Below are 27,741 nucleotides of genomic sequence, written 5' to 3' on the forward strand. Positions count from 1 at the left end.
TGAATTCAATTTGCTAATAGATGGACGACTCGCTCACAGAAATATTGTTTTTGCAGATTAATTTTGAATTTACCCCCTTCAAACATAGGCCGCCATGTCCTCTGATTCTACTGTCCTGGACAAGGTGAAATAGCTCATCAGTGTCTACATTATTCCCCTTGGAATCCTAAAAACAGCAACGATCTATGTTATCTAGTCCTTTTAGAATCCTAAAAGCAGCAATCATATCACCTCTCAAACTTTTTTAGACAAGTCGTTTATCCTACCCACAGTGGTCAAGGAATATGGTATTTTCCACCCTTTAGGATAATGGGAGAATGAGTATTCTATGTTTCTTTCCAGTGACTGTGATTCAGGGATAATTGTCATACCTGGGCTATGCTAAACCATACACAGTGCAAAGACACAAGTTTTTCCTCATAATAGACTCGATCAGTCGGTGAAAACTCCAGCCTACCTGTAAACATGAGAAAGGCTTCAGGAAAAGACCAAACTGTAACATCTCCTTCAACCAACTCAAAAAAAAGAATTGCTTTACTGGTCATACACCGCGGTTCGTGTAGTGTGCAGTTTGCCTACACAATAGTCACTGCATTTCAAGATTCATTTTATGTGCAACATTACGAGACATTTCCAAGAAATCTGAGGTGTTGCTATGTAAATGCAACATTTTCTTTCTCTAGACTCCCTCGAAGAAACTCCAGGCAAAGGACTAACAGCCCGCATCCACAACAGGTAATGTGATGTCATGTGACAAGTCAATCCACAAGGTGATTTCATGGAGTTGATTATTATACATGTATTTGCACATCCAGCTCTCCCACCTCACTCTTCGCACCTCCTTCCACTTTCCGTGTGTACAAAAATAATAGCTTCTTTACCTTGTTAAAAGTTTTCGGAATTTGGTGTTGATGAATTTCATTTTCTGCTTTGACACAGGAAGACGATTAAACACAAACCATGCTGGGCACTTGAGTTCATTTATGTTAGCCTTGAAGCACACAAAGTGATTGAAGACAGATCGAGTCTGTTAGCTATGATAGGCAGCTGTCAATGCTAATCACCTTGGTGCTCTTGAGCTAAAACAAAACCAATTGCAGAAAATCAATTTAGGAGCTATGGGGGGGGGGGGCAGGAAAGAGGAGAGAGAGGAGGGATGGGGGAGGAGAGAGGAATAAGGGGATAAGAGGGATGGGGGCGGGGAAAGAGGAGGGTGTGTCATGGTCTGACCAGTCTTTATCTGTTGTCCTAAGATGGTAAGAAAAATATCCACTAAAAAACTGAATTCCTGTTTTCTATAAGCTTCAAAAAACCAGAATGGATGGTAACTCATAAAATTGTGAATAGACAACACCAAACTTGGATTTGAAAAGGCTATAGATTGCAGGAGGAAGGAAAGAGGATTATAGTTTGAGGTCCTGGGAAAGCTTTGAGCTGTAACTCTGTATCCCGGGCTCTGCATCCACAATACTAGAATGATCCACTTCAGTTACAGTAGGGAATTAGTAACAAGAGAACGGAGTGACAAGCTCAGTGAGTATTCAGATGGGCAGCACCATTAACACAATCACAGGCATTCCCAACATGTCACAGCCTCCAGGCAATGAAAGAAATGTTCTATGTGACGCTGTCCCTCAGTCCAATTGGTCTTGTTTTAATAATTGGTTGTTCAGACCAATTATTTCATAATATTGTTCACACAGGAACCATAGGAACAGGCAGTGGGGTAGAAGAGGATAAGTGTGCGCAAGCTGACAAGGCCCAATTCCTCCACAGTCATTTCACTCTCCGATTACAGCTTACTGACTCCAACAGTAACAAGGCCTGTCATTCACTTAGTGGACACAGTCTGCCAGGAAGAAAGCTTTTTGGGCATGAAACTAGAATTAACTTCTTCAGACGCCACCTACCCTTTCTAGTAATTAAAATCTTTCTTTCTCTTTGTTGAACCTTTGAAGAAAACCAATCAGTTATTAGCAGTCCACAGTCGCTCTTCAGATGGTTTAAATTCAGTCTCATGTGTGCGTAAGGTGACTCTTTCCACTCGATTTTTTCAGTAATGCCTCATTTTTCAGAAGGAATTCAATTGTTGTTAAAGGAGGGGGGTGGGTGTGGAGGGAATGAAACAAGAATTTCTTATTGCGAGGTGAAAATAGATCATAATACACAAGAAAACCCAGTCCCCTCCACCCCTGCCCCAATCGCTTGGCAGTGGCGGGGAGCAGGATAGAATATGAAACTGTACAGTGTTCTGGTCAGACCACAAACTGAAGTACTATGATCTGTTTTGGACACAAGGAAGACATCCAATCATTGGAAGCCAAGCAAAGAACCACAAGGCTGACCCCTAGTGCTAGGGATTTGAATTATGAGGAGAGACTGGAGAAACTTGGCCTTTTCCACCTTGAAACGAGGTATTTGAAGGGTGATCTTACAGCAGTGCACAACATACTGGCCGGAATACTGCGTAGCTCCCCGTTTGGAGGCGGTAACATCCATGAGGCGGGAGTTCCTGCGCCAGGCGCGGAAGTCCTGGCCCGCTCGTGAAAGTGGGGTTACCGCCCCCGAGAGGAAGTGAGGTGCAAACAAACATGCTCCATTTCCTCTCTGGAACACAAAGGGGCCGGAAGCAAGAGGGAGCGGGGTGTGGGGCGCAGCTCTGCACACTGGGGAGCATAGTGCTTGCATGTAGAAGGGGCCCTCCCCTTCATTAAAGGGGAGGACCAAGCTGCAGACTCCGCGGAGCCCTACGTGGACCACAGGGGAGCGGCGAACCGTGCCATCAGCCCGGCACTCAAGCGGAGTGCTGGGCTGCCAGATCGCGGCACAGACGCCGCGTTCAAGGAAGCAACGGGCCGCGACAGTTAAGTCGGCCGATTTTTTATTTACGTGCACGGCACCTCCCCTTTAACACGTTCCTTGAAGCTGTCGCTGGCATCGCCCGGGGCGCTACTGGTAACCGTCACACCGCTAAACTCCTGCGGAATTTAGCAGGACTCGTTAGCGGCGCCGCACACGGGCAAAAGGTTGTTTGCGCCCCGGGTGCTAACAGGTGGTGCAAACGACCTCAATTTCTCCCCTATACTGTACTGTGTACATATGCAATATAACGTGGGGAAATGTGAGGTTATTCACTTTGGTAGGAAGAATACAAAAACAAAATATTTTTTTAAATGGTGAGAAGCTAATAAATGTTGAAGTTCAGAGAGATTTAGGTGTCCTTGTTAAAGAAATACAGAAAGTTAGCATGCAGGTACAGCAAGCAATCAGGAAGGCAAATGGTATGCTGGCCATTCTTACTAGAGGGCTAGAGTACAAGAGTAAGGAAGTCTTGCTACAACTGTGCAGGGCTTTGATGAGATCACGCCTGGAGTACTGCACAGTTTTGGTCTCCTTTTCTGAGGAAGGCCATACATGCCTTAGAGGCAGTGCAACGAAGGTTCACTAGATTGATCCCTGCAATGAGATGGTTGTCCCATGAGGAGAGATTGAGTAGACCGGGCCTAGACTCGCTGGAGTTTAGATGAATGAGAGGTGCTCTCATTGAAACATAAAAGATTCGGAGGGGGATCAATTGGGTAGATGTTCAGAGGTTGTTTCCCCTGGCTGGAGTGTCTAGAACTAGGGGGCATAGTCTCAGGATAAGGGGTCAGCCATTTAAGACTGAGATGAGGAAGAATTTCTTCGCTCAGAAGCTTGTGAATCTTCGCAATTTTCCATCTGAAAGGGCTGTGGATGCTGAGTCGTCAAGTATTTTCAAGGATGAGATGGATAGATTTTTGGACTCTAGGGGGAATCAAGAGATATGAGGATCGGGGGGGGGGGGGGGGGGGAAAGTGGAGTTGAGGTCGATGATGATCATGATCTTTCTGAATGGCAGAGCAGGGTTGAAGGGTCAGATGGTCTACCCCTCCTCCTAATTCTAATGTTCTTATAATAAATGATATGGAAAAGGTAAATCCAAACAATTACTTTAAACTAAACTGTGAACATAGAAAAGGGCCACAAGTTTAAAATACTAAAAAGCAAATTTAGGACAGATTGATCAACAAAAGGAAAGCACACCAAATTTAGTATTCAAGGTGAAAACCTCGAATCATTTAAGAAACTATTAGATGTTGCAATGAGTGAACTTTAGAGACATTCGAGATGGATCAGCTAAGATGAGCTGAATGGCCTTCCTTATCTGTAATTAGCTTGCGATCTTAAGTGTAAGAATTCAGTTATTTGATCCAATAAATTATCCAATCAAATAATTGTAACCAATAAATCTGGTTGCATAATTGGATGTTTTAAATAAAAAGGGTTGATTCTGCAGTGTCAGGTTAAAGGGAGAGTGCTCATTTGAAAAGCTTTTTTCAAAAACCTCTTTAGGGTTTTATTTCCTCTGTGCATTATTTCAATGCATTATTAATACCCACCCATTAAATTCCCGTTTCTACTACTGTAACCCAGTCATTAACTCGCTTATTTAAAAAATATATACATTTTTTAAACATAGAAATTAAATGCCATTAGTTATAATTTACATCAAAAAGCCCTCCAGTAATGATGCAGTCAATTCTGGTTAACCCCACGGCAACCCCACCCCTCCTCCATCCACCACTGCAAAACGAACAATTGTCCCATTTTGGACGTTCAATGTCGTCAAAACACAGTTTATTCACAAGGTCTGGGAGCTTTTTAAATGCATATATTTCATGCAGGAAATTCAAAAACATAAAAAGCTACTTGCAAATATTTAAACCACTTAAAAAAACATTTAAATAAGTGTTGTCAAACTGAAAGGTTGTCAATTATTGAGTTAACTTCAGCTACAACTCTCAATTTATTTGCATCTCAATGTGCAATTAAAAGAACTTTATTTTACTAGAGAGAGGCCTGTTTATAAAGTACACCCCCACACTTCCTCCTGGATATAACAAACCACAAAAAAAGAATCTACTAAGGTGCAGCTGGATGTCAACTGAATGTGCTCAGGAGTACTTCATTTGTACTCGACTTAATATTTACAATTGGCTTTCCTGCCCTTACCTTACAACTCTCTGTGCCATGCAACACATCAAGACGACAAGCAGTACAACCAACCACTAAAGTCCTACCTTGCTCGGTCAATCACTTTGGGTTAGGTACAGTGCTGTTACATGTAACATAAAGCTCCCTCCACGCTGCCCCATCTCCAACATACATTATTGCACCTTTGATATTTCCATCCCGACCTGGATGCCCGTTTTTTTGCGCCCGAAAGTGCGTCAAAAAAATACCTTCAGATTCTCCGGCTCCCTGCAGGTCCTTTGGAGCTTGGCGCGGCGCGCACAGAGTTGCAGGGGGCAGAGCAAGAGAGTCGCGACGATTCTAGAAGTGGTGGGGGGGCGGGGCCAATTTAAATGAGACAACGTTGTGCCGGCAGCCTTGCGCGTGCGCGTTGGAGCGCGCGCGCCCGCGCAGTAGCGCATAAACATTGGCACTTGGCCATTTTTAAAGGGACTTGAAGAAAAGTGTTGATTTGAAGACTGCTTGCTTGCTGTGTCTTCGGCTGCCGTCCAGCCACTGCCGCCATCCCTATCCCCTGGCCGAATGGCCTCAGCCTCCTTCGCAGCTCGAAGGCTGCTTGCTGTGTCTTCGGCTGCCGTCGAGCCACTGACACGGAAGGAAGGGCTGCCTGAAGCACCGCAGCTCGAAGGCTGCTGCTGCTTCCCACAGGTAGGAATATTCAATATTTTGTCTTTGCTTTGTTTATAATTTTTTTTCAGGATGGCTCTTTATTTGTATAAGTAAAACTGTTAAATGCTTGTAGAATTTAATTAATTCCCTTCCCCCCCTCGTTCCCTACGCCTGATTTGTAACCTACGCCTGATTTCTAAAGTGTAGATAAGGTTTTTCTGAGCGTACAAAAATTTTCACTTACTCCATTCTAAGTTAGTTTGGAGTAAGTTTTCACTGCCTAAACTTTCAAAACAGGCGTAAGTGGCCGGACACGCCCCCTTTTGAAAAGAAAATTCTGTTCCAAAGTGAAACTGTTCTAACTGACTAGAACTGGAGCAAACTAAATGCTGAGAATTGCAATTTCTAAGATACTCCATTCTAAAACGAGTTGCTCCAAAACAACAGGAGCATCTCAGGCCAAAACTTTACCCCAGTGAAACTACCCAAACTTTTTTTTTTTTTTTTAAAACTGTTGGACCTTACAACCAACAGACCATAGAAACATTCATGCTATTAGTCTGGCTGCATTTGAATCCACAGTAGCATCTAACACAGGATGCCACCCAGTCATAGTGAACAAAAATGATTTGAAAGATCACCCATGAGTGGAACTTAACAGAAATCATTAAATTACCTCTAACTGGTATGTACACAGTAAAAAGGTCAAATGAAGCAATCCCTCGCACCCCTGAGGAGTTCATCAGCACATTTCAGATGGAACAAAGATTAAGAAAAGGTTCGGGGATCATCATAGGCAGTCCCTCGAAATCGAAGACGACTTGCTTCCATTCTAAAAGTGAGTTTGCAACTGACCGTTTAGTCCAATATGGGAATTACAGTCTCTGTCACAGGTGGGGCAGACGGTGGTTGAAGGAAAGGTTGGGTGGAGTGTCTGGTCTGCATTTGGTTTCTGCATGCTCTCGGCGACGAGACTCTAGGTGCTCAGCGCCCTCCCGGATGCTCTTCCTCCATTTAGGGCGGTCTTGGGCCAGGGACTCCCAGGTGCCAGTGGGGTTGTTGCACTTTATTAAGCGGCAAATGTTTCCTCTCCCCACCTGGGGCTCGCTTGCCCTGTAGGAGTTCAGAGTAGAGCGCTTGCTTTGGGAGTCTCGTGTCGGGCATGCGGACGACGTGGCCTGCCCAACGGAGCTGGTCAAGTGTGGTCAGTGCTTCGATGCTAGGGATGTTGGCCTGATCGAGAACACTGATGTTGGTGTGTCTATCCTCCCAGTGGATTTCCAGGATCTTGCGGAGGCAGTGCTGGTGGTACTTCTCCAATGCTCAGGAGGTGTCTACTGTACACGGTCCATGTCTCTGAGCCATACAGGAGGGCAGGCATCACCACTGCCCTGTAGAGCACAAGCTCATGGCTTGGGTATCAGCGTGCACTTGATCTAACCTTTCCCCCCTGTCAAGTGAGCCAGACCTGACTCACTCCTCTAATTACAGAAAACCAGACCTAATTCAATCCCTCTGACCCAGACCTAATGTGCTCCCCAATCACACAGACCCAAACTTGGCCCACCCCCATATTATACAGACCCAGACCTGACTCACTCCCATAATTACACTCATCTGGACCCGACACTTCCGCCGATTGATTCTGGAATAAAGAGGGTGTCATGTCATTGTGTATTACAGATGCTCTTTCACTCATGGAAAAGCATCTCCCCAAGTGATGTGACTGAAATCAAGAGCTCCCCATGTGGGAAATCATAAGCACAGACCTTAGTTCTCTGTAGGGTGCAGTGTGTTCAGAGTAATTCTGAGAATGTCTCTTGAGTAAGGCATCGGTTGGGGTTGTGACCCTCAACAAAAAGTTACTTGGGTCTTTTGGATCAAGATTCGCTAATCACAGAGTGTTTATTTCATGTAGCATGTATACATTGGTCTGTCAAACTGGTAATGACCTAGTTTGTTCAAGATTTCATTGTCAGCAATCCCACATTATAACAATCTAAACAGATACAAATCACAGTGCCCCAGCCCCATAGGTACTCACAGATGATGAAGTAATCCTGGTTCCTTTTGAACTCTAGCCCCATGTAGTTGGGGCTAAACTCCTGGAATTTGATGGTGAATTTTATTTCCTTGTCGGGTTTGTTACACGCAACAAGCAAGTGGGGGTTGATGACAGTGCTGCATGTCTCCGCCTGCCTCTCAGTCACCAGGTACAGCTTGTAATATTCATACTGATCTTGATTGTTCACTTTCGGACAGATTATATCCAGCTTGTCACCGATCTCTGGGTACAACACCAGGCCTTTCCCAGCTTGGAACCTTTTAAAAAAAAGGATTGAGAGAAGATATAAGTTTGGAGTTTTAATGGATCAGAGCTTCCACTCCTCACCCTTGACCAACAGGATCCTTTGAAACCCAGCAACTGCAGTGTCTATCACTGCACTACAATAACTGCCTGATAATGACCCTGAAATACAAATTATGGAATAGAAATCGGTATCAGCCACTTTGAGGTGGTGACACCGCTGAGGTGCTACTTTTAGCGCCACGTGATGTCTACCGCCTCAAAGTGGGATATTCAGTTGTATCGCCCCAAGAGGAGAGTGGAACGCTAAGGGAAGTGTTGCACAATCCTCTTCAGGCGCTAACAGAGTGATAGCGCAGGAGGCCTACTCAATTTTTGGCGCTAGGATGCCTGCATCCTAGCACCGAAAGATGAAAAAGGAAATCCTGTTGAAAAATTCAATAAACCTCACCCACACTTCCCCATTACTGCAACAAATAAATAAAAGTTGAAAAAAAGTGAAATTTCAGCATTGCCTTGCACTCCGGACGATATTTGCCTCAGGATCGTCGCTGGACCAACTGTTTTCCCTGCCGGTCCCAGCGCCAAGCACTACTGCAGACAAAAGACTGAATTTTGCAAATGCAGAGCCACAGGGGCATTGCACACTCAGTGACATCACCGAGTGGGCGGCGCTAGCGAGTGCAGCGCAAACTGTCAACACTGAAATTCGCGGCAGGCGCGGACAGCTCAGCGCTTGGGCGGGAGGCCATTCGCACTAACCAATCAAATTTCTAGCCCAATATGTTTAAATGTATGGGGAAGAGCACAGGTATTCTCTTCCCTCATGATTTTCTCCCATTGTCTTCCTGGGGTACAGGGTACGTCAAATCTGATCCTGTCCTCATTCAATCTCCACACATGAACACTTTACAAAAGAATAGTGATTAGTCGCACGAAACCAGTCAGAGTTTCCTCTCCCTAGTCCAGGGGCATTGAGGCCAACTGTAGTACAGCTCTGGCCGAGATCATTTAATTCAGTAGAGACTAGGATCAAAGTATGGACATTCCTGGTGTCTAGAGCTCAATACCACTAGTTACTGTATTTACCCATTGAGGCCACTTAAAATACAAGGTTTGATTAACACTTCCTCCACTTTACTGTACAACAATGCGACATTTCGATTACCAGTTAAATTAAGCCAAAATATCTGACGAAAAGCCATCGATCCGAAACGTTAACTTTGTTTCTCTCTCCATAGATGCTGCCTGACCTGCTGAGTCTTTCTTGCATTTTTTGTTTTTATTTCAGATTTCCAGCATCTGCAGTATTTTGCTTTCTTAAGCCAAAATATCACTCTCAGTCAATCACCTGGAGTGAACTGAAAACTCCACCATAAAGCTCTGGCCATCGGGGAATAGTTGCATCAAATGCAATGCCAGCCACAGTGCAAACATTCTATACACCATTCAAAGGTTTTTTTTTATAAAAAGAAAAGCTAGCTGGCTCCCTTGATGTTTCTACAGTTAGCCAACCACCAAGAAGATCGCCGGTTTGATTCATGATCTGCGGCGAGGTCGTTAATCTCATCGGGAGTAACAGCCGGTCTGTTACAATTAGCCCCATGTATTTGGGACTAAATTCCTGGAATTTGATGGTGAATCTTATTTCCTTGTTGGGTTTGTTCCACATAAAGAGGGGGTTACAATTAGCCTGGAAAGTACATATGTATGAAAACTAGGTGAGGGGCAAGGTCAGGCTTGCCTGTGCTGTGAGGTCTCCCACAACTGACTCTGTCCAGGTTCACACATGAATGAAGGTCACTTGAGCAAAGAACTAAAAAGTGCCCAGTACTTTCAGGAGAGAATGAAAACTGGAGTAAATAAAAGAGCTAGATTGGATTGGACTAAATATATTGTGCTGAATTCTGTTCCAGTGTGGACACGTCACAAGTTCTGATCATCCCATTGACTCCACTACAACCACAAAGGAATGGAACAGCAGCTGGCTGGATTACATCCCAACTATCTCATATCCCTGCTGCTCTACATGACTGGATGCAATGCTTAATGTTCTGATGTTTCTTGGATTAAGGTTTTACAGAGACAGATGGCTATCACAAGCATTTCACTCTCATTCCCCACACAAGCCCCAATGTACTTTAATTATCATTTATAGAGAGTCGGCCATCATTTTTTTTTTTAAATGACCAGATAAGCAAGCATTTTTTTTTAATGTCCCCCTAGTTCACAATTAAGCACTTGAATGGGTCAGATATGTGTGTTTTTCTTAGTCTGCTGGTAAGCACTTGAGGTTAAACAAACCATCTGGTAAACTCGTAACTTGATTCCTTATGAGAACATTGTGGTAACCCTATCACCCTTTGCAGAGCCCAAACGTGACCAAAGGAATCTTATGAAATGCAGAGATCCCACTTGCGCAAAACTGTCTTTGTCTAATGTTTTGTTGTATTATACAATATATAACTAATGATAAATATATATACATACACATATATATATATATATATAAATAATATATAAAAAGAGAGAAGTATATATAGAGCTGTATATACACACACACATATACACATAATGCGGTTTCATATATATTTTATGTATATTGTAAGTATATGGAGCCCACTCCTTTAAAGAAAATCCAAAACCAGGATGCCAACTTTTGAAATGTAGTAGCCGACCTCGTATTGCTGGGACTACCAGGCTACTGTAAACACATCCTACACGTTCCATTTTGAATCCATATTAGAGTAGCCTATTGGAGCTGCTGTGGGGTCTAAATCGGAGGCTGGCATGGACCATGGAGCAGGATTAAAGCAGGTCAGATGAAGGTGAAAATATGTGCCTAGTGAATCTGATCTCTAGTCCACCAGAAAGAACTTGCATTTATATAGCACCTTTCCTGACCTCGGGACCAAACCAGTCTATAGTGAATGAATACTCCTGACTTCCCAATCTGTCCACTTTCTCTGTGGACTGCTGGTATCAGAAAGAATCCAGGTGTATAGACTTGGTTGAGGGCTGGGAGTAGAGCAGTGGCTCGGAATTGGTCCTCACATTCCACGTGTTCAAAGTGTTCACACAACGGTTGACTACCATCATACTCCGTAGCATTTCAGCCTTTTAAAAGATGAGTGGACATCAATAGCCCTGTATCATCTGACAAGATGAAAGTGCAGTTGGTTAAGGAACAATCTAGAATTTAGTAGCAGTCAAGCAAAAGCATCCATGCAAATGAGCACAGGTGTGTGAATTCCACAAAACTCTAAAATAATCATTTTTGGCTACTCAACTTTTATCCCCCTCCAATGTCTCCCTCGTCTCTCAGAAAGGTGGGAACTCACACTGGCCTGTGTTTCCACGGGTGCTGGCTGCTCTCTGATAACTTGCCCAAGTGATATTTGTCAGGAGTCTCCTCAGCCTAACAATAATCATCATCAGGCTTTTTACCCCGGAATGAAACACACAACTGAGGCCAATCTTATCCTCACCTAATAGGTTCATACCAGTCACCTTTCCAATGGGCAATCCAGATTCTCCACCCGGAATAATTTCCACCTCTCCACCACATTGCAGCACAATGAGTTAACTCGGCACAGTGTGGGCCTGAAGCTGAGAGCTTGAAGATCAGTATGATGGAGTACCACAACAAGGAGCACATTTAGCCTGTTCAGCTGTAACATCTTTACAACCAACCAGTTTAATTTACCAAACGTACGCTGCCCAATATCAGACATGACGCAGACATTTATACGAAGGAAAGGTCTGCTCGCTTATTTTATGCTTAGGCAGCAAGAAAAGTCACCAGCACCAGTAGAGTAATCCAAGTACAGTGCTGTTTATATATCCTTTAAATGCAACCTAATAAAGTATGACCGAGTCAAACTGACTGTTTAGTCTCTTTCTTTACTTGTCTCACCATGCACAAGTGCAGATCAGCAAAATCTTAATGACTCCTATTCTTGATTTTTCTCAATATGCCTACATTTTTTTTCCCTGCAGTAAGTTCCATGCAAGGGGGAAAGAGAGAAAAGAACATGGTCCTCAGAACTTCACAACTCTGAAGTGCTTTCAGATGTTTTTCGAAGTTAAATGCGCGATAAGACTGTACATTGTTGCTGTTGTCCCAGAGGGACCTTTCCTCTATCTGATTCACTTGCTCGGTGACAGTATCTCTCTCTCTCTCACTTTCCTCTTCCCCCTTTGCTACATCCATGAGGAAGTGAATGAAAACAGAGCCATGCCTGAACAGAGCAGCTGTGACTGACTGATGTGTCTAATGTCATCAGAAACCATCCGGAAGCATCTGAATGCATAAATCATCATCATCTTCACAGGCGGTCCCTCGAACGAGGCTGACTTGCTTCCACAAGAGTTCACAGAGGTTTCAATGAAGGACCCGTGTTCCAGTCCTGAACTCCAATTGAAGGATGGAAGATGCTTGTGCGTGGATTTTTTTTTTTTTTTTTAACGTGTGGTGACCGTTGCACATCAGCCACCTCACGGGCTTGACAGAGCTAGGTCTTTATCCGGTGGCAAGGGTTAACCAGGACGACTGTAGACCTGCTCTGCTGCATGGACATAGTGCGCGCACACATCGCAGTGTGGGCAGGCACGTGCTGTCCCTGGGCCTCGTACCCTCATTCGCCGCATCTCTGCCACGATCACCTGCCACACCTCTGCACCAAACATTCGCCAAACCTCCGTCATGACTACCCATCAAATCTCAGCCAAGTATGCATAAAAGTTAAGTGCTGGTATCACCTTCATAGCTACAGACAAGGCAGTGTCCTTGTGGGAAGAGGCTACAAGTCAGGTTCCAACAGTTGGCATATCTCAGTCACGGTGTCGGGGAAGAAATACAGCCTTCTCAGACACTGCCAAATAAAAAGTTTGGATAGGTTGTTTGTGGTCAGTAGATCCTATAGCACAGATACTTGCAAGTATGCATTCTCTTGGCTTCTATCCTTTCCTATTCCATATCCTCATTATCTTCTTCCTCAAAGCACAGGAACAGTGAAAACCACAGAAGGGAATCCCATTATTTCACTATTCACAGCTCCCTTTAAATGCTCAGCAAGTTTCACAAAACACCAATAAATCTATAGAAACTCCAGATTTGTAGTGGAATTGATTTCCTAGCCAAAAGAGTGCTGCAGAATCACAATCTCACCTTCCCACCTCTGGGGCACTATAGAGGATCCCACAAACCAGCCTCCCTGGTACTCTTCTTGACACATACAAAATCACAAGGTAATTGCAGATGAGTGACAACATTCAGCCAATCTCAGCTCCCCCATCCAGTCCCCCATTGCAGCATCCAATTCGTTCTTAAATAATTCTGGGCTTTTTGTCTCCTCTGCTCTAATGCATTACACATGTTGATTATTCTTTTTTTGAAGAAAAACTTCATGGTATCAGTCCTGAATGTACCTTTTACTAATTTAAACCTATGATCCACTTTCACGGGTTAAATTAAGTTTCCAGAATTGCCTCTTTCGTACAATTTGCAGTCTTGTATACCTCTATAAATTACCTTTCAGGTGTCTCCTTTCAAGGCTGAAGAACCCAAGGTTCTTTAGTCTTTCCTCATAACTGGTATTTAAGACTGAGATCAGCCTTATAGTTTTTTTCTACATTGCCTCCAGTGCTCCAATGTCTGCCTTATCTCAGTGACCAGAACTGGATGCAGCACTCAAGGTGCAGGCTGACTAGAGCACAGTTTGACCATGATGTCCTCTGACTGGTCTATTCTCTTGGGCTAGATAAATTATATAAAATGAATTTAAAAAAAACACATTAAAAAGACACTAAAATTATGTTAAGTTTGATCAGAAATCTTTTAAATTGTTTGACTTTTAAAAAGAGGTCCCGAGGATATATTTTCCCTAATTTCATAAATCTGATCTTTACTTTTTTGTAAAATTAATTATAGAAAATATGCAGTCTCCTTTATCCACTGGTAAGAGCCCGATGCAAAATGAATATCCGAGACATAGTTCAGTTCCTATTGAGCATTGGTGCACAGTGCAAAACTGTCTCAAACTGGACACTACACTCCAAGGCCACAAGATAACAACAAAGTTGCATTTGTATAGCACCTGTAACAGAGAAAACAGACCAAGGCCCTTCACTGAGGTATAAGGAAAAAATGAAAGCCAAGCCAAAGAAGGAGGTATTAGAAGGGGTGATGATCAAATAAGTGCTTTTTAAGGAGGGACTTAATGGAGGAGAGGGAGGTGGGGAGGCAGAGGGGTTTAGGTAGGGAATGGTACTGTTGTCAAAGGTGATGTGAAGGGGATACAAAAGAGGCCAGAGTCGGAGGAATGGCGAGTTCGGGAGGGAGGGGAGAATGGTTTTAAGGCTGGAAATTACAAAAATAAGAAAGGGCAAGGTTGTGGAAGGGATTTAAACACAGATGAGAATTTTAAATTTTTAGGCATTAGAGGACTGGGAGTCAATGCAGATTAGCAAAGGCAAGGGTGATGGATGAGTGGGATTAGCTTGCAAATAGAAAAAATATCAAACTGGTGCAATAGTGTGCACTACTGATGCAAAAGGGTGTGCTTGAGGTTGGGACTGAAGCACACGGTTAATGCAAAACAGAGGGAGTTTCACTCTGCCTCTACCCCATGCTATACCTGACCTGGAATTACTTAATGTGGACACTAGGTGCCTGAAATGGAAAGTGGTCCATTTCCAAAACATAACTCCCCTCACTAGGATAAATACAAAATTCACGTACAAAAACAAAGGCGTTTTGATAGTGTGACAGCTTCTTTAAAACTGAGTTTTAACACATCTAATGGATTCCTCCCCAAGGGCAGAAAACAGACAGCATGCAAGTAAAGGAGGTTGTACAGACAAAACACAGACAGTGTACAGTACAGCAAATACATCATGGTAGTCTTAAGCCAATCGAGCTTTCTGCAGTGCATAACCAGCTCATCATCTTTACCAACATCCAGTCTCATGTAGAATTTACCAATATCTCGCAAAGATTCTAGGTACCTTTCCCCTGCAGAGGAGAAGAATCCCTTTCTGGGCTTTTAAAATGAGTTTAAAATGGACAGACGTTACAGCCTGCGGGGGATAAAAGGGGATGCATTCATGGAGACCCACCCCCTAGTGTTTGGACTCATAGGAAAGGGAATTCAAAATGGACCTAAATTACAGAAGCTTGAGATCCCCTAAACATCTATGGGAAGGAGCATATCAATTTTAAGATTCTACAACATTTTGGCTGCGAAAAGGAGTTACCAAATACAGGAGGTGGGGCCAACCTCTGAAGCAAATTCGTGTATTAAGGATCCCAGGCTATTCACCCCCTAAGAGATAATCGAATTACCCAATCAAGCACAATGGAAATCATGGTCAGGAAACTGGACAATCCTAAAACAATGCAAAACCAGTGATAGCACATTCTCACACCCTAATAGAGTTACTGCTGACAAAGGAGACATTTGAAAATCAATGGACAGAACAGTTTAAACAGAGCCCAAGAGATTTGATGGGAGATAATGGAGCCTTTTTTTGGGATATATCTATCCCCCAGTTTTACAAGCAGAAACTAGCAGAACACAGACTGGAACTCGCACAGAACACAGACTGGAACTCGCACAGAACACAGACTGGAACTCGCACAGAACACAGACTGGAACTCGCACAGACTCGAACGAGGACACAGACTGGAACACAGACACAGGCACTAGCAGCCTGCTTCCTCTACAGTGAAGAAATGGAATAGTGAAGGAAACTACCAGAACTGATCAGGAACTGACAGAGCACGAGGCCCACGAAACGGAAGGTTGTCAGCAACCAAATTGACAACCACTCTACAATCTACTTCTGAATGACCCAACGGGGGAGAAATTACCAAAAGGGACCAACTAAAACTATTCCTAACCAAAGAAAGTGGGTACTTACCCCATACATCCAAAACGCAACTTAGCGCATCAACGGACGCACCCCAACCGAAGACTACGCAGTCCGAAGTCCTCTCCTCTGTCCGGGGTGCGGCTCGCCTAGAAGGCCAAGTGCAGCGAACCCCGAAACCACAATTTACCGGCAACTGTCAAAAAGGGATTGGTGAGCATAGCCCCTGAACCCCCAGAGCTATAACTTAGTCAGTCAGGGGAATTGGGAGGGGGAGGCTGGGATAACTTGTGTAAATGTATCTGCATTCTCCTCTTTACCCCATTTAGAGTTTAAGCTGTATTCTTTTCCCCACAGGCTGTAATTTGACAATTTATTCAATGTGTTGTACCCCTCTGTGTATTGGTCTGTGTGTGTTATTGAAGGTGTGCCTTTTACTTCTTTTTAAACACAATAAAGCCATACCTGCTTCCTACCTTGAAACCGATTGTCTGTCCAAGTCTGTCACAGTCCCTTCATAATTCCAGTGTTTAGAACCAAGGGTGTGGGAACGATTCTGAACCGCTCATATAAGGTCAGAAAGGAAAGCTGACCCCCTGAAAACCACCCCTTACACTCAACATGGCTCTCAGTTTTCATCATCAGTCGCACTCCACCCACATACTATACAGCCTCTGCCAACTTATGCAGGAGCCAACAGGTTTTTGTTTATACAGACATACAGGCAGATTTGTGTGTGAACCTTCCTTAACTGGTCCACATCAGCCTCCTGCCGCCATCCTCCCCTGTTTACATTCCCATCCAGCACCATTCTCTGTCAGATGCCAGTCAAAGGTAAAGAGAGTCAAATCCAGCAGCTCTTCACAAGACCCACAGAAAAAGTAAGTTTCCACTGCTGCCAGAACAAGGTGAGTATGCCTTTATGGCAAGAGAACTACTGTATGTGATTGGCTACTGCAGCTTTATACAGTAAAAGCAGCCAAACACATGTGTATATACACACACACACACTGGATCTACACTGTCTCCATGCCATTGACTGCAGACACAGAGTGCGCTCACTGTTGACACTACTCAAATGAAAGTGACCTATCTTCGGAGACTGGATTACATCAGAGAGTCAGTATCTCATGGGCTGTTGTTGATCCTCCAGATAAAATTGACAAGTGGAACTAGATCCCCTTCCTTTTATCATTGGGAATCGCAAATCAACAGTGAGGTTTAGGAGTTGCAGCTAGAAGGAAAAGTATAGAGCAACACATGGAAGCTGTGGACCTCTGAATATGGTTCTCATAAGACCACTTTATAGAACTTAACTCAGTTTGATCACATAATAAGTTCTCGGAATTGGAAATCTGAAGGTATTGTACAGTATAATGTAGCTGGTACGAAGCAAGATTGATCCTAGGGCTATATTTATGCAAATGATGTGCTCTGGTTACATCAAAATTTTCCACCATCATCTCCTGTCTCTGCATTGATATTATCTCCATCGCCCGCCTGCTTTTTAAAATAGCCTCACTAGAATTACTATCTCTCAGAAAGTATGGTCTGCAGCTTAGTCCAATCAGTAATTTCTATAGGTTGTAATGAGAGAAAAGGGAAAGATGGGGAAATAAGGGGACAGAAGAAAAAAGAGGGGGGGGGGGAAAGAGAGAGAGAGAGGAGAGAAAGAAAGAGGGAGGGAAAGGGAAAGGGAAAGAAGGAGGGAGAGAAAGTGAGGGAGAGAGAAAGCAGGAGGGAAAGAAAGAAAGAGAGAAAGAGAAAGAGAGAAAGGGAGAAAGGGAGAGAGAGAGAATGTTCTTGTGAAAAGAGAGAGACAAGGAAAAACAAGTTGAAGAGAGAGCAAGCAATTCCCCAGGAGGCTCAACAGGAATTTAATGTCACTTCAATTATATCAAAATCTATTTATATCCATTCCTCTCTGTGGGCATGTGCTTGTGCCCTGTAGCATTAATAACGCAGTGTATGTGCCTCGGGAGGCAAAGAGGAATTTCAGCGGCACAAAGCATCGGATCCATCATTTTGATTCTGACCACAGGGGACTGAGCCTTTGTCCTACCTATACAGGGCAGCAGTGTGCTTTAGCCATTGTTGGTCCTCATGGACATTCCCCTGACATTGAGGTCAATCTACATCCCGAATGAAAAAGTGTCAGTATAAGTTTGTAGTAACTGGCCATGTACAATATCGGGAAAGAAACAAAAGGTTTATATTTGTATAATTCCTTATCATAGCCACAGAAAGTCCCCAAATGCTTCATAGCCAAATAAATTACTTATTGAAGTGCTGTCACCAAATACAGCAGCCAAAAATGCACACAGCAAGATCTCGCAAGCAGCAATGAGATAAATGACCAGTTAATCTGTTTTTGGTTGGGCAATATAGCCAAGACACCATGGAACCTCCTGCTCTGATTTTACATGGGATTTATTATGTCAACCTGAACAGATGAAACAGCCAGGTGGAGCCTCATTTTAAACACTCATTCAAAAGACAACTGCTCCAATAATGCAGCACTCCTTCCATACTACAATTAAGTCTCTGCCTTGATTATGTGCTTAAGTCCTCAATTAACCTATATCCTGTGTGCTACCAACTTCTAAGAGGGAACTGGCTGAATTATGGAAGCATTTTCATTGGATGATATGAATGGGTCATTATTGTCTCTTGCAGATACCACATGACACAGCACAATTGTCTCATGATGGCCCAAAACGAAGTGAGGGAGAGGAGAGAGAGAAAGTCAGGCAGAAAGAGAGAAGGAGAAACAAGGAAAGAAAGAAGTAAATCAGAGAGTAAGAGAGAAAAATGAGCGAGAGAGAGAGCGCAACAGTAAGAGAAACAAAGAGAAAGACACAAATAAAGAGAAAAATAACTTGTATATATATAGCACCTTTAATGTAGTAAAAGATCGCAAGGTACTTCACAGAGGTACAAGGTGAAAGAATGGATGCCAAACAAAAGACGATATTGGAAGGGGTGACTAAGAACTTGGTCAAATAGATGGGTTTTTAAGATGGGTCAAAGGAGAAGAGGGATATAGCGAGACAATTCCAGAGTGTGGAGCCCAGGCCATAAGTGGTGGAGCAAAGGAAGATGGCAATGCAAAGAGGCCAGAGACAGAGGAACAGAGAGTTTAAGGGGTAGGGGATTGCAGCATGGAGATAGGGAAGGCCGAGGCCATGGAGCGGCTTAAACACTAGAATGAGAATTTTAAAGTTGAGGAATTGGGGACCAATAGCTAATGCACATCAATGAGGACAAGAGTGATGGGCAAACAGGATTTGGTGTGGGATATGACATACGCAGCAGAGTTCTGAATGAGCTGCAGTTTATGGAGGGTGAAGGATGGCTGGCTGATCAGGGGAGATAGAGCTGGGCGGCGGCGGCATCAGCATCTATATGCAAGTCTGTGGATGATGTCACCAAGAGACAGCATGTAGATGTGGAAGAGGAGGGTGCCAAAGACTGATCCCTATTTGAATTCTGGAAGCAACAGTGTGGTGGCACAAAGAGAAGCCATTGCTGGAGATGATCAGGCTCTGATTAGATAGGTAATAGTGGAACCAAGCGATGACAGTCCCAGTAAGCTGGACAACGGAGGAAAGGCATTGGAGGAGGATGCTCTGGTTGACTGTCTCAAAGGCTGCACTGAGGTCAAGAAGGACGAGGAAAGATATTGCACCACAGTGTATGTTATTTGTGACTTTGCTTAGGACCATTTCAGTGCTATGGCAGGGATGGAAACCTGATTAGAGAGATTGAAACATGGAATTGCAGAAAAGATGGGGATATTTATCCTCAGCCTCCTGATAAGGACACTTGTCCCTCAAATAGTTAATTAACAAGCCTTCCTGTTCCCAACCAAATATTTATCCAAGAGTTAAGTGGCCAAACCTTCGACTACATTTACTAGGTGTTACTTGCACATATACAATATTCTGTATATGGGGTAGAATTAAAATGTAAGTTAGCGAGATGGATAGATGCAGGTTTTATTCAGCCGATATTTATGTGAGTTAATGGCACCTTACTCTCTCTCTCTCTCTCTCATTGCACAATGCATCTTCTGCGGGAAAATAAATGTAAAGGCACACTTGCACACACATGCATACACCTACACATTGCACCTGAAATGTAATTTATATTATGGAACTGTTTTCCCACTTCTGAATTCAGTCCACAGAGCAAATTCAGAGACCAGCAATATTGCTGAACAATGGTGTGTGTATAATTGGCACAAAGTCATAATCCCAAGCTCTATGGAGCTGCTCTGATGTCAGGTGAAGATATGTTCAGGGAAAGATTTATACGCGTCAACAGTGCTGAAACTACATAGTTGACTTGTACAGGTGGTTGCAGACAGAATAACATGCCGACTCCAAGAAGGAAGCATTTACCTGTCCTGTTGCCGGTACTGTATGGAGTGGTCTAACCAGATCACACCTCAAATATTGTGAACAGTTCTGATCACCGTGACTCAAGGGAATAATTTAAGCACCAGAAGCAGTGCAAAGAAGAGCGACATGGCCAATCCCAAGCATCAGACAACTGAGTTATATGAAAAACTGGAGAAACTTCCGTATATCAGCTTTGAAAGGGCAACTGAGAGTTGACGTCATACAGGTATAATAATGGTAAACAGTATAAAGGAAAAGGTAAATTTGGAACAAAACTACAAACTAAACCAGAACAAAAGATCAAAATCAAGAAGTCTTTTACACAGCAGTTGAATGACAGTTAGAATGGGATTGTGTGTAGTACGAGAGTCAAAAAACTTTGATCTTTAGAGAAACATTTGGGATGCTGCGATAGGGGGAACTTGAAGTTCTTTCTGGTGAGACCAAATTTTAGAATTTAGACCACAGAAGGAATCCACTTGGCCCACACTTCTGCATTAGGTACAATTAGTGATATTTGATGTAAAAGAAAATACAAATTTGTTTAGTCTCAAAATTTTATATATTTTGTCTTTTTTTCCCCAATATAAAAACCCATAACCTAAACAAATGACAGATACAAAAAGCTGCTCCACATATCGCATGCAGAGATCAATTTATTTATGCTAGTATGGTAAAGGGAGGGTAAAAAATGTCCACAGTGGGGGGAAAAATGGGACTATTTCTTTTCCAGTCAATAAAAGACACTCATGTCACCATCTCTGGATGGAACTCTTGAAAACTTCTTTCTGAATCCACTCACCCCCAACACTCGTCCCCCTTTACAACAGCCTAATTTGCAACCTCACGGTGAGCAATGGCATACTGCTATTTTCTTTCAGAGTTTTGAACCTGTCCTCTTCCTTTCTTGAAGACACCAACATTTGCTGCAGAAGAATTGCATAGGAAGCAATCACCTTTCTACTTTGCCCAGGTGGCTACGCTTCATCGGTGAGCACAGATAGTGAGTATTAGCAGGTTAGTCGACAGCCTACCCTGATTCAGTCCTCATCTGTTTTCCAGAAGAAGTCACTCGATAGTGATCAGCAGCAGGACCATTAGATTACCACTTCAATTCCAGGTCTCAAACTCCATTAGGTACAAATGTGCTCAAATTTTAGACGTCTCTTGTGGAAAAAATATTTGGCAAAATTTTTCTGCGATGGAAAAAGAGCCACATTAGCTGTCTGCCATCTTCAGCACAACAGAATGACATAATTGAAGATGTGTATTTCAATGCCATATTTATGTCATCAAGTGGAAAAAGAATTGCCAGATATGCTTTCATGAAGTCAGAACTCCTTTAATAACCCTCTACATTGCTCCTCTCCCAACTCTCAAACTTCCTTTGCCAGATGCCCTTCTTTGGAACTGCATCTCCGCTCTATCTCTCCCAGCTTTATCAGAACTGTTGTCACACGCTTCGTGTAGTGGAAAAGACAACAAGCAGCACTGCTTAGTACCAACATAAATATTAATGAGATACACAAGACATGAATATTAATGAGACGCACATGATCATGAATATGTATTAGCTTTAACGGCTGCAACAAATACAGTCTGACAGAGGACAACCTGGTTTATTTTTACATAAAAAAAAATGTTTTCGTCTTTGTGATGGGAGTCAGTCTTCTGCTTCCTCCTTGTTTCTGCGTAACTCTTTGATTGTTCTTTAATCTTCATTTTTGGAGAGGTGGGCATAGTGTATAAATTCTTTTATAACACTGAAATAGAACATTTATTGAATAACCTTTAAACCAGAATGAATTACAGAAAAAAGAAGCGACTGCCTAGAGAATTAAAATCTGTCGAGCAGCAAAATGGCTTAGGCATCATAACACACGAGTCTCTAAAGGTGTGCGATTGGTGCGGAGAGGCTATTGCTAAGACAAATACAGTACTAGGATGTATAGATAGGACAATTCAGCATAAAATGTAAACTATAGTGTTCTTGTACAAGACCCTGGTTAGGCCTCATCTGGGATACTGGGGCGGGGGAGGGGGGGAATTGGTTTTGGGTGGAGGTGCAAAAATGGGCAATAAGCGAATCAGCAGCCCTTTTAAATCCCACCCGATTTTCTTTCATGGAAAAGAAAAAAAGCAGGCGGATTACAAAATGGGCTGCTGATTCGCTATTGGCCATTTTGCATTACCATCCAAAACCAATTTCATCCCCATTATGTCCAGTTTTGGTTCCTTGACATGCCAGGTGCTATGAAGGCCCTGGAAAAGGTACAAAGGGGCGTTAATAGAATGATCTGTAGCCTAAAAGTCTTTAGTTAGGCTAAGAGAGCTGGTGTTTTTTTTTACTCGAGGAAAAAGGTAGACTTTCGGGAGATTTAATTGAAGTATTTAAAATGTCGAAGGGACTATACTGTGTCTCTGTGAATGTGACTTTTGAGATGGATTGGTGAGGGAAAACAAGGTCAGGTCAACAAGCTATGCAAGCAAAGACTAGGTTAGACATCAGGAAATGTTTTGCTTTATGCGGAGGGTTGTCTGGAACAAATTTTAGGCTGGGGTGGCGAGGCTAACAGTTCAAAAAGGAACTGGGAAAGTTCTTCGCTGTGGCCAATATCACTGCCTACAGAAGGTAGGCAGGACTTGAGTTGGAACCTCGTAATCTCCTGGAACCTTTTTTGACCGCCTCAACAGATCAGAGAAGAACTTCGCAGATATTTTTTCCCCCCCCAGAGTGATTAATGATGCGATCCAGCTGCATCTGGTTTTGGTCATCTGACATCACTTCCAGATTGGGCTCTCCCTAGGTTTAAAAAAAAAAATGCACTCTCAATGGGAGGGAACACTGGGAGTCATGGTGCGCCATGAATATTTGGGACAGGCTCAATGGACCAGTCAGTCTTTTTGTATTTTCATATGTTTGCAATGGCTGCATAGACACTCAGCTTTCCCCCCTTATCGCTCCCTCCCACTCTCCAGGGATTACCTAGATCAGACAAGCCAGACCAAACTCATTCCATGCAGAAGCCCTACAGCTATAGGAGACTTTCATCCATAAGGTAGGCTGGGATGAAAGAGATACTTTAACACATTTGACCTCATCCTTCCAGAATACCAAACCTACCATCTTTCCACTACAGTATCTAGCTTGAAAAAAAAATGAATTCCCTGCTCTGAAATCGACTACAGTAACCATTTCCAGCTGTTCATTACCCACTGTATAGAAAAAACACTTTCTGGCATTAGTCCTAAATCGATCCTTCACAATCCTGAGCCCTAGTGTCCTGTTACCCTGGCATATCTGAAAATGTTGTTCTGAGTTCACTTACTCTTTCCAGTCAAGTAAATTGTGTTCCACAAAAACATCAATCACAGATGGATTAGAATGCCAGCCCCTCAGGTAAGTCTCTTCACAATTTGTTCAAAAAACCTGGAAACCTTTGAGGTAAAGTAGCAGACTTGTATTCTGCATTCCTCACAGTAGGATGCTTGGCTCAGAGCAAGTTATTTGAAACAATCTGGAGTCCAGTGATACACAGATGGACTGGGTCATTCGAAGAGTGCACCACTTCAGACATTTGCTGAAATCCCAAGAGTTCATTATGTGCCATTCTACAAACTGACAAATTTAAATCGGACGGGCTGTATGCTTGTGCTTCACAGTAAGCCTGTGTCAGTTGAGCACTCTTCTTTCAAGCATGATTTAGAGAAAAAGAATTAAATAAATCATTTGCATTTTTTTCTTAAGACATTTCTGTCCTTCAAAGCTAGCCGCTTGTTCGTAATGCACCTGCCGCTTCTCGTTTCTCCTTCTTCCCCATTCCCTTCCCCCACCACCATTTGAAGTATTTTTTTTTAAATGACCTTTGCTCGTAAAACACGCTCTCTGAAGAGTGGTTTGAAGTTACGGATTTGCTGCCTCACTGTCAGCTGGGAGCCCACACTTTTAAGGTGAAATTCTGCAAATTGCTCCGTGGAACTGGGAAGGGAGAGGGCAAGTAGATTGGGAATGGAATTAAACTGCACAAAATGAAAAATCCAGTGACTTTCTGTGATTCATCATTAACACTTTCAACCTTTATGAAAGCTTTTCCAAATGCTTGATTGATAAATCAGTTTTAGTGCTTTTGTTGAATTTCAAGTGTAGTCACAGTTAAGGAGTTCTTTCACATCACACAACACTGCCAGAGTCAAGAATAAGGCATTGTTTTAAATTTCTCCCCTCAAGACACGAACTCGGGTACAGTTGTACAAGCACCACCAGGTATCTCTCGCAATGTTCAATTTTCATATCCAAACCTAGACAGTGGGTGCTGGCAGGATATTTGATCATGAGAGGCACTGTGGGACTTTGCAACGCTCAAATTGGCTGTTGTGTTTGCCTATATTACAACAGTGACTCTATATTTCAAAAGCACTTGATTGGCTGTGATGCACTGGACAGCCTGCGGGCAGGAAACGTGTTGTATAAATAAAAGTTACTTTTTTCTTTCTTCCACAGCCAAGCCCAATCATGCACTCATCTAATGTCCGTACATGCACTCCTTCCAGCAGGAGTTAACATAGTGATCGGGAACAGGAACCCTGACTGATTTCCCCCCCCTTGCTAAATCAGTGGTCCTGAGGCAACTGTAGCAACCCTACTGCTGATGTTTGGGATGGAGGTAGAGACATAGTGACTGTTTTTTTGGGGCTGGGAAGAGCTTTTACCAGGCCCCACAAAACCAAAGAGGAACCTACCTTTAGGATCCTCTCTGGCTGGGCTGGGCCGGGCCACCAGCCGATTCTGGCTGTAGTGTGTGCGAACCACGCTCTGCCCAGCTCAGTCCAAAAATGGAAATCAGGCTTCGAAGTACGTCTTGGACCCTGATTAGCATTTTCAGTGAGCCTATCGGCTAACTCGGGGTAGTGCCTGCCGCCCAGCGATAGGTCTGGAGGAACAAAGCAGTAACCACAGTAATGGTGGCAACAGGGCAGCAGGCCATTTGCCCACCATTTTTGGAGTGCAACCGCCCGGTTTCCACCAAGCTTGAATTTCACCCACTTGAGGGTCTTCCCTAGTGCATGCAAATTTTTTTTTTTTATAAAGTACAGTAGAAACCTTCAACAGAAATTTAAATGAGGTATCCAAGCTCTATGGGGAAATGTAATTCAAAAACACATGAAAATGCAGCTTTAGGAACATCTGCCTTACACGAGAACTGTCCCAGTCCCCGCTCGCCTTGAAAGTCACAATTCACTTCCCAATGCAACACCAAACCCAGGAGACACTAAATCTGAGAGGGAGGCACAAACCAGTAGATAAAAAGTAAATGCAAGACTCCCTGAAGGGCTGGCTGGGAAAATGCATTAGTCAAGTATGGTCCTGATCCATTCCAGCTTAAATTTTTGGTCCATGCTGACTTAGCCGATTTCACCTGGCGATATTTAGGGCATTACAATTGTGCTTGGCACTTTCGGGGTAAGCAAGAGGAGTGTAAAAAAAACTGTCATGGTTTCCATTCCTGATTACAGTCCAGTGATCCTTGCTGGAAAGCTTGCATGTGAACATCCAGTAGAACGGAATTGGGTTCAGTTGTGGTGTCCGGCCAATGATCGAATAGCCTATAAATGCTCACGGTTCAGTCTCCCAAATGAAACCTGGCTAATTAGGTGAGGTGTAGAGGATTGCTGGCACCCACCGACTGTGCCCCATCAAGAGTCAGTACAGGGGTGTAAGTTTGACTTTAGCGATAAGGTAAAACGCACTTGTCCACCTGTTACGCACCTCTCCTGATTTTCGTTTGGATTGACTTCAATAGAAATGGAAATTGGGAGCAGTGTGTTTAATAGGTGGCCAAGCCAATATTTTAGAATGTACACTATCGTTTAAAGTCAAAATTACCCCCAGTATCTTCAGAAGTGAAGCGAGGAGAAAACATTGTGAAAGGAAAAGTTATGGGATACAGGGAGAGGGAAAAGGAAAAAAAAAAACCCACTAACAAGCAGGACTGGAAGCTGTAGCAATCCACACCTGGACTAGATACAATAGGCATTACATCAACTTACAATGTAAAAAGAAAAGTAAATGCATAAACTTAACGCAATGGCAATTTTGTGTCAGTGATTGCATCTCGCCACCTGAACAAGATAAGTTTCTCATAAGGTTTCACCTACAGAACCCGGCCCCTTTAACAATCCTATTTGTACTATATTGACAGGGATGGTTACCGTAATAAATAGATATTGATAAAAAAAAATGAAGTCAGGCCTGCCTTCAATATATGCTTCACAGCTTAAAGAATCCTACATCAGGATATTCATAAACAAGATAGAAGAAGCAAGAATCTGAGAGCCAAGCAGCTTGCATGGTGTAATGGTGGAGAGGCCAGATACTGTGCAATAAGTACAGTAACTGCAAGAAATCACAACCCGATTTAGGCTGCATTAAAAAGTATTGCTTGCCGACACAGCGACTTCAAAGAGAGCCAGGATATTTGCCACACTGCTGGAGAAACAGATGCAAGAAGAAGCTGTCCTTCACAGAGGGAGCCAGGGGATGCTTTGACCCCACAGTCAGACAGGGCAGATGTTGATAAGCAGGTGATAGGTTACTCTCCCGCAATCAGGCTCACACTGGGACCACAGGCCCGCTTCATAACAGATGCGATCACTCTGAGGAGAGGATGGGCGGGCAGGCAGGCTAATCGAACACATTCTCACACATCAACAGGTGTTCATGGATTCTGCCCTCCCCCTCATTTAATTTCATAAATAGCGCGCAGCCAACTGTTTTTATTTGGTTACAATGAGCATATTAGACACATAAACCCTGATTTCCTCGCCCCCCCCCCATCCCACCCGCCGTGTAACATTAACCATTACTCTCCCAATGGTTCAGTTGGTAAGTGTTCAGAAACGGTGACGTCTTGAGACATATTGACCAGCAAGGTCCCATGTTCATTCCTTGGTCTATGCTGCATTAGCTGATGTCAAGAAAGGGATGGTAACTCTGATATCACCAAGTAGCCATTCTTCATGCGCAAGCATAGACGGTGTCACCTACTATTTTAGACTGTAGGAAGCACCACAGCCAAGTTCAATCCTGTCCCCATCCAATATCCACACGTGCTCTTTTCAGTAAAAGTCACTTTACGGTGATCAAGAGCAGGAACCCTGGTTGATTCTTCCCTTCCACAGCTCACACACACTAACTACGGTTAACTGTAACACCTTAAGATCAAGAGGCCCCCCGGATCAAATTTGAAACCTTCCTATTCTGCAGCGTTCAATACCACACCAGACAGTGATTATATTCACTGAGCCCATGGAGGAGCTTATATCGAGGGTTTTTTTTTTTAACCTCTCAAAAATTATCAGATGCAATCGATGATGTTAATAACAAAGCTGTTGATTCCTGCACTCAAATGTCTTGCAAGACTTTACAATGCAGCTGCCAATGCATCTTTAAAAACCACAAGAGCTGCACATTAACCCCAAGCATCACGCACCATT

General features: G+C 43.3%; 1 protein-coding gene across 1 annotated transcript in view; it reads right to left on the reverse strand.

Moving 5' to 3' along the window:
* efnb1 (ephrin-B1) overlaps positions 1–27,741 on the reverse strand; it is a 170,246-nt gene that overhangs the window by 62,158 nt on the left and 80,347 nt on the right. Inside the window, exon 2 of the mRNA XM_070882634.1 lies at positions 7,709–7,986. Coding sequence (XP_070738735.1) covers positions 7,709–7,986 — 278 coding nt within the window. The remainder of the gene's footprint in view (positions 1–7,708; positions 7,987–27,741) is intronic.

This window comes from Pristiophorus japonicus, chromosome 6 (genome assembly GCF_044704955.1).
Source record: "Pristiophorus japonicus isolate sPriJap1 chromosome 6, sPriJap1.hap1, whole genome shotgun sequence".
Lineage (NCBI taxonomy): Eukaryota > Metazoa > Chordata > Chondrichthyes > Pristiophoridae > Pristiophorus > Pristiophorus japonicus.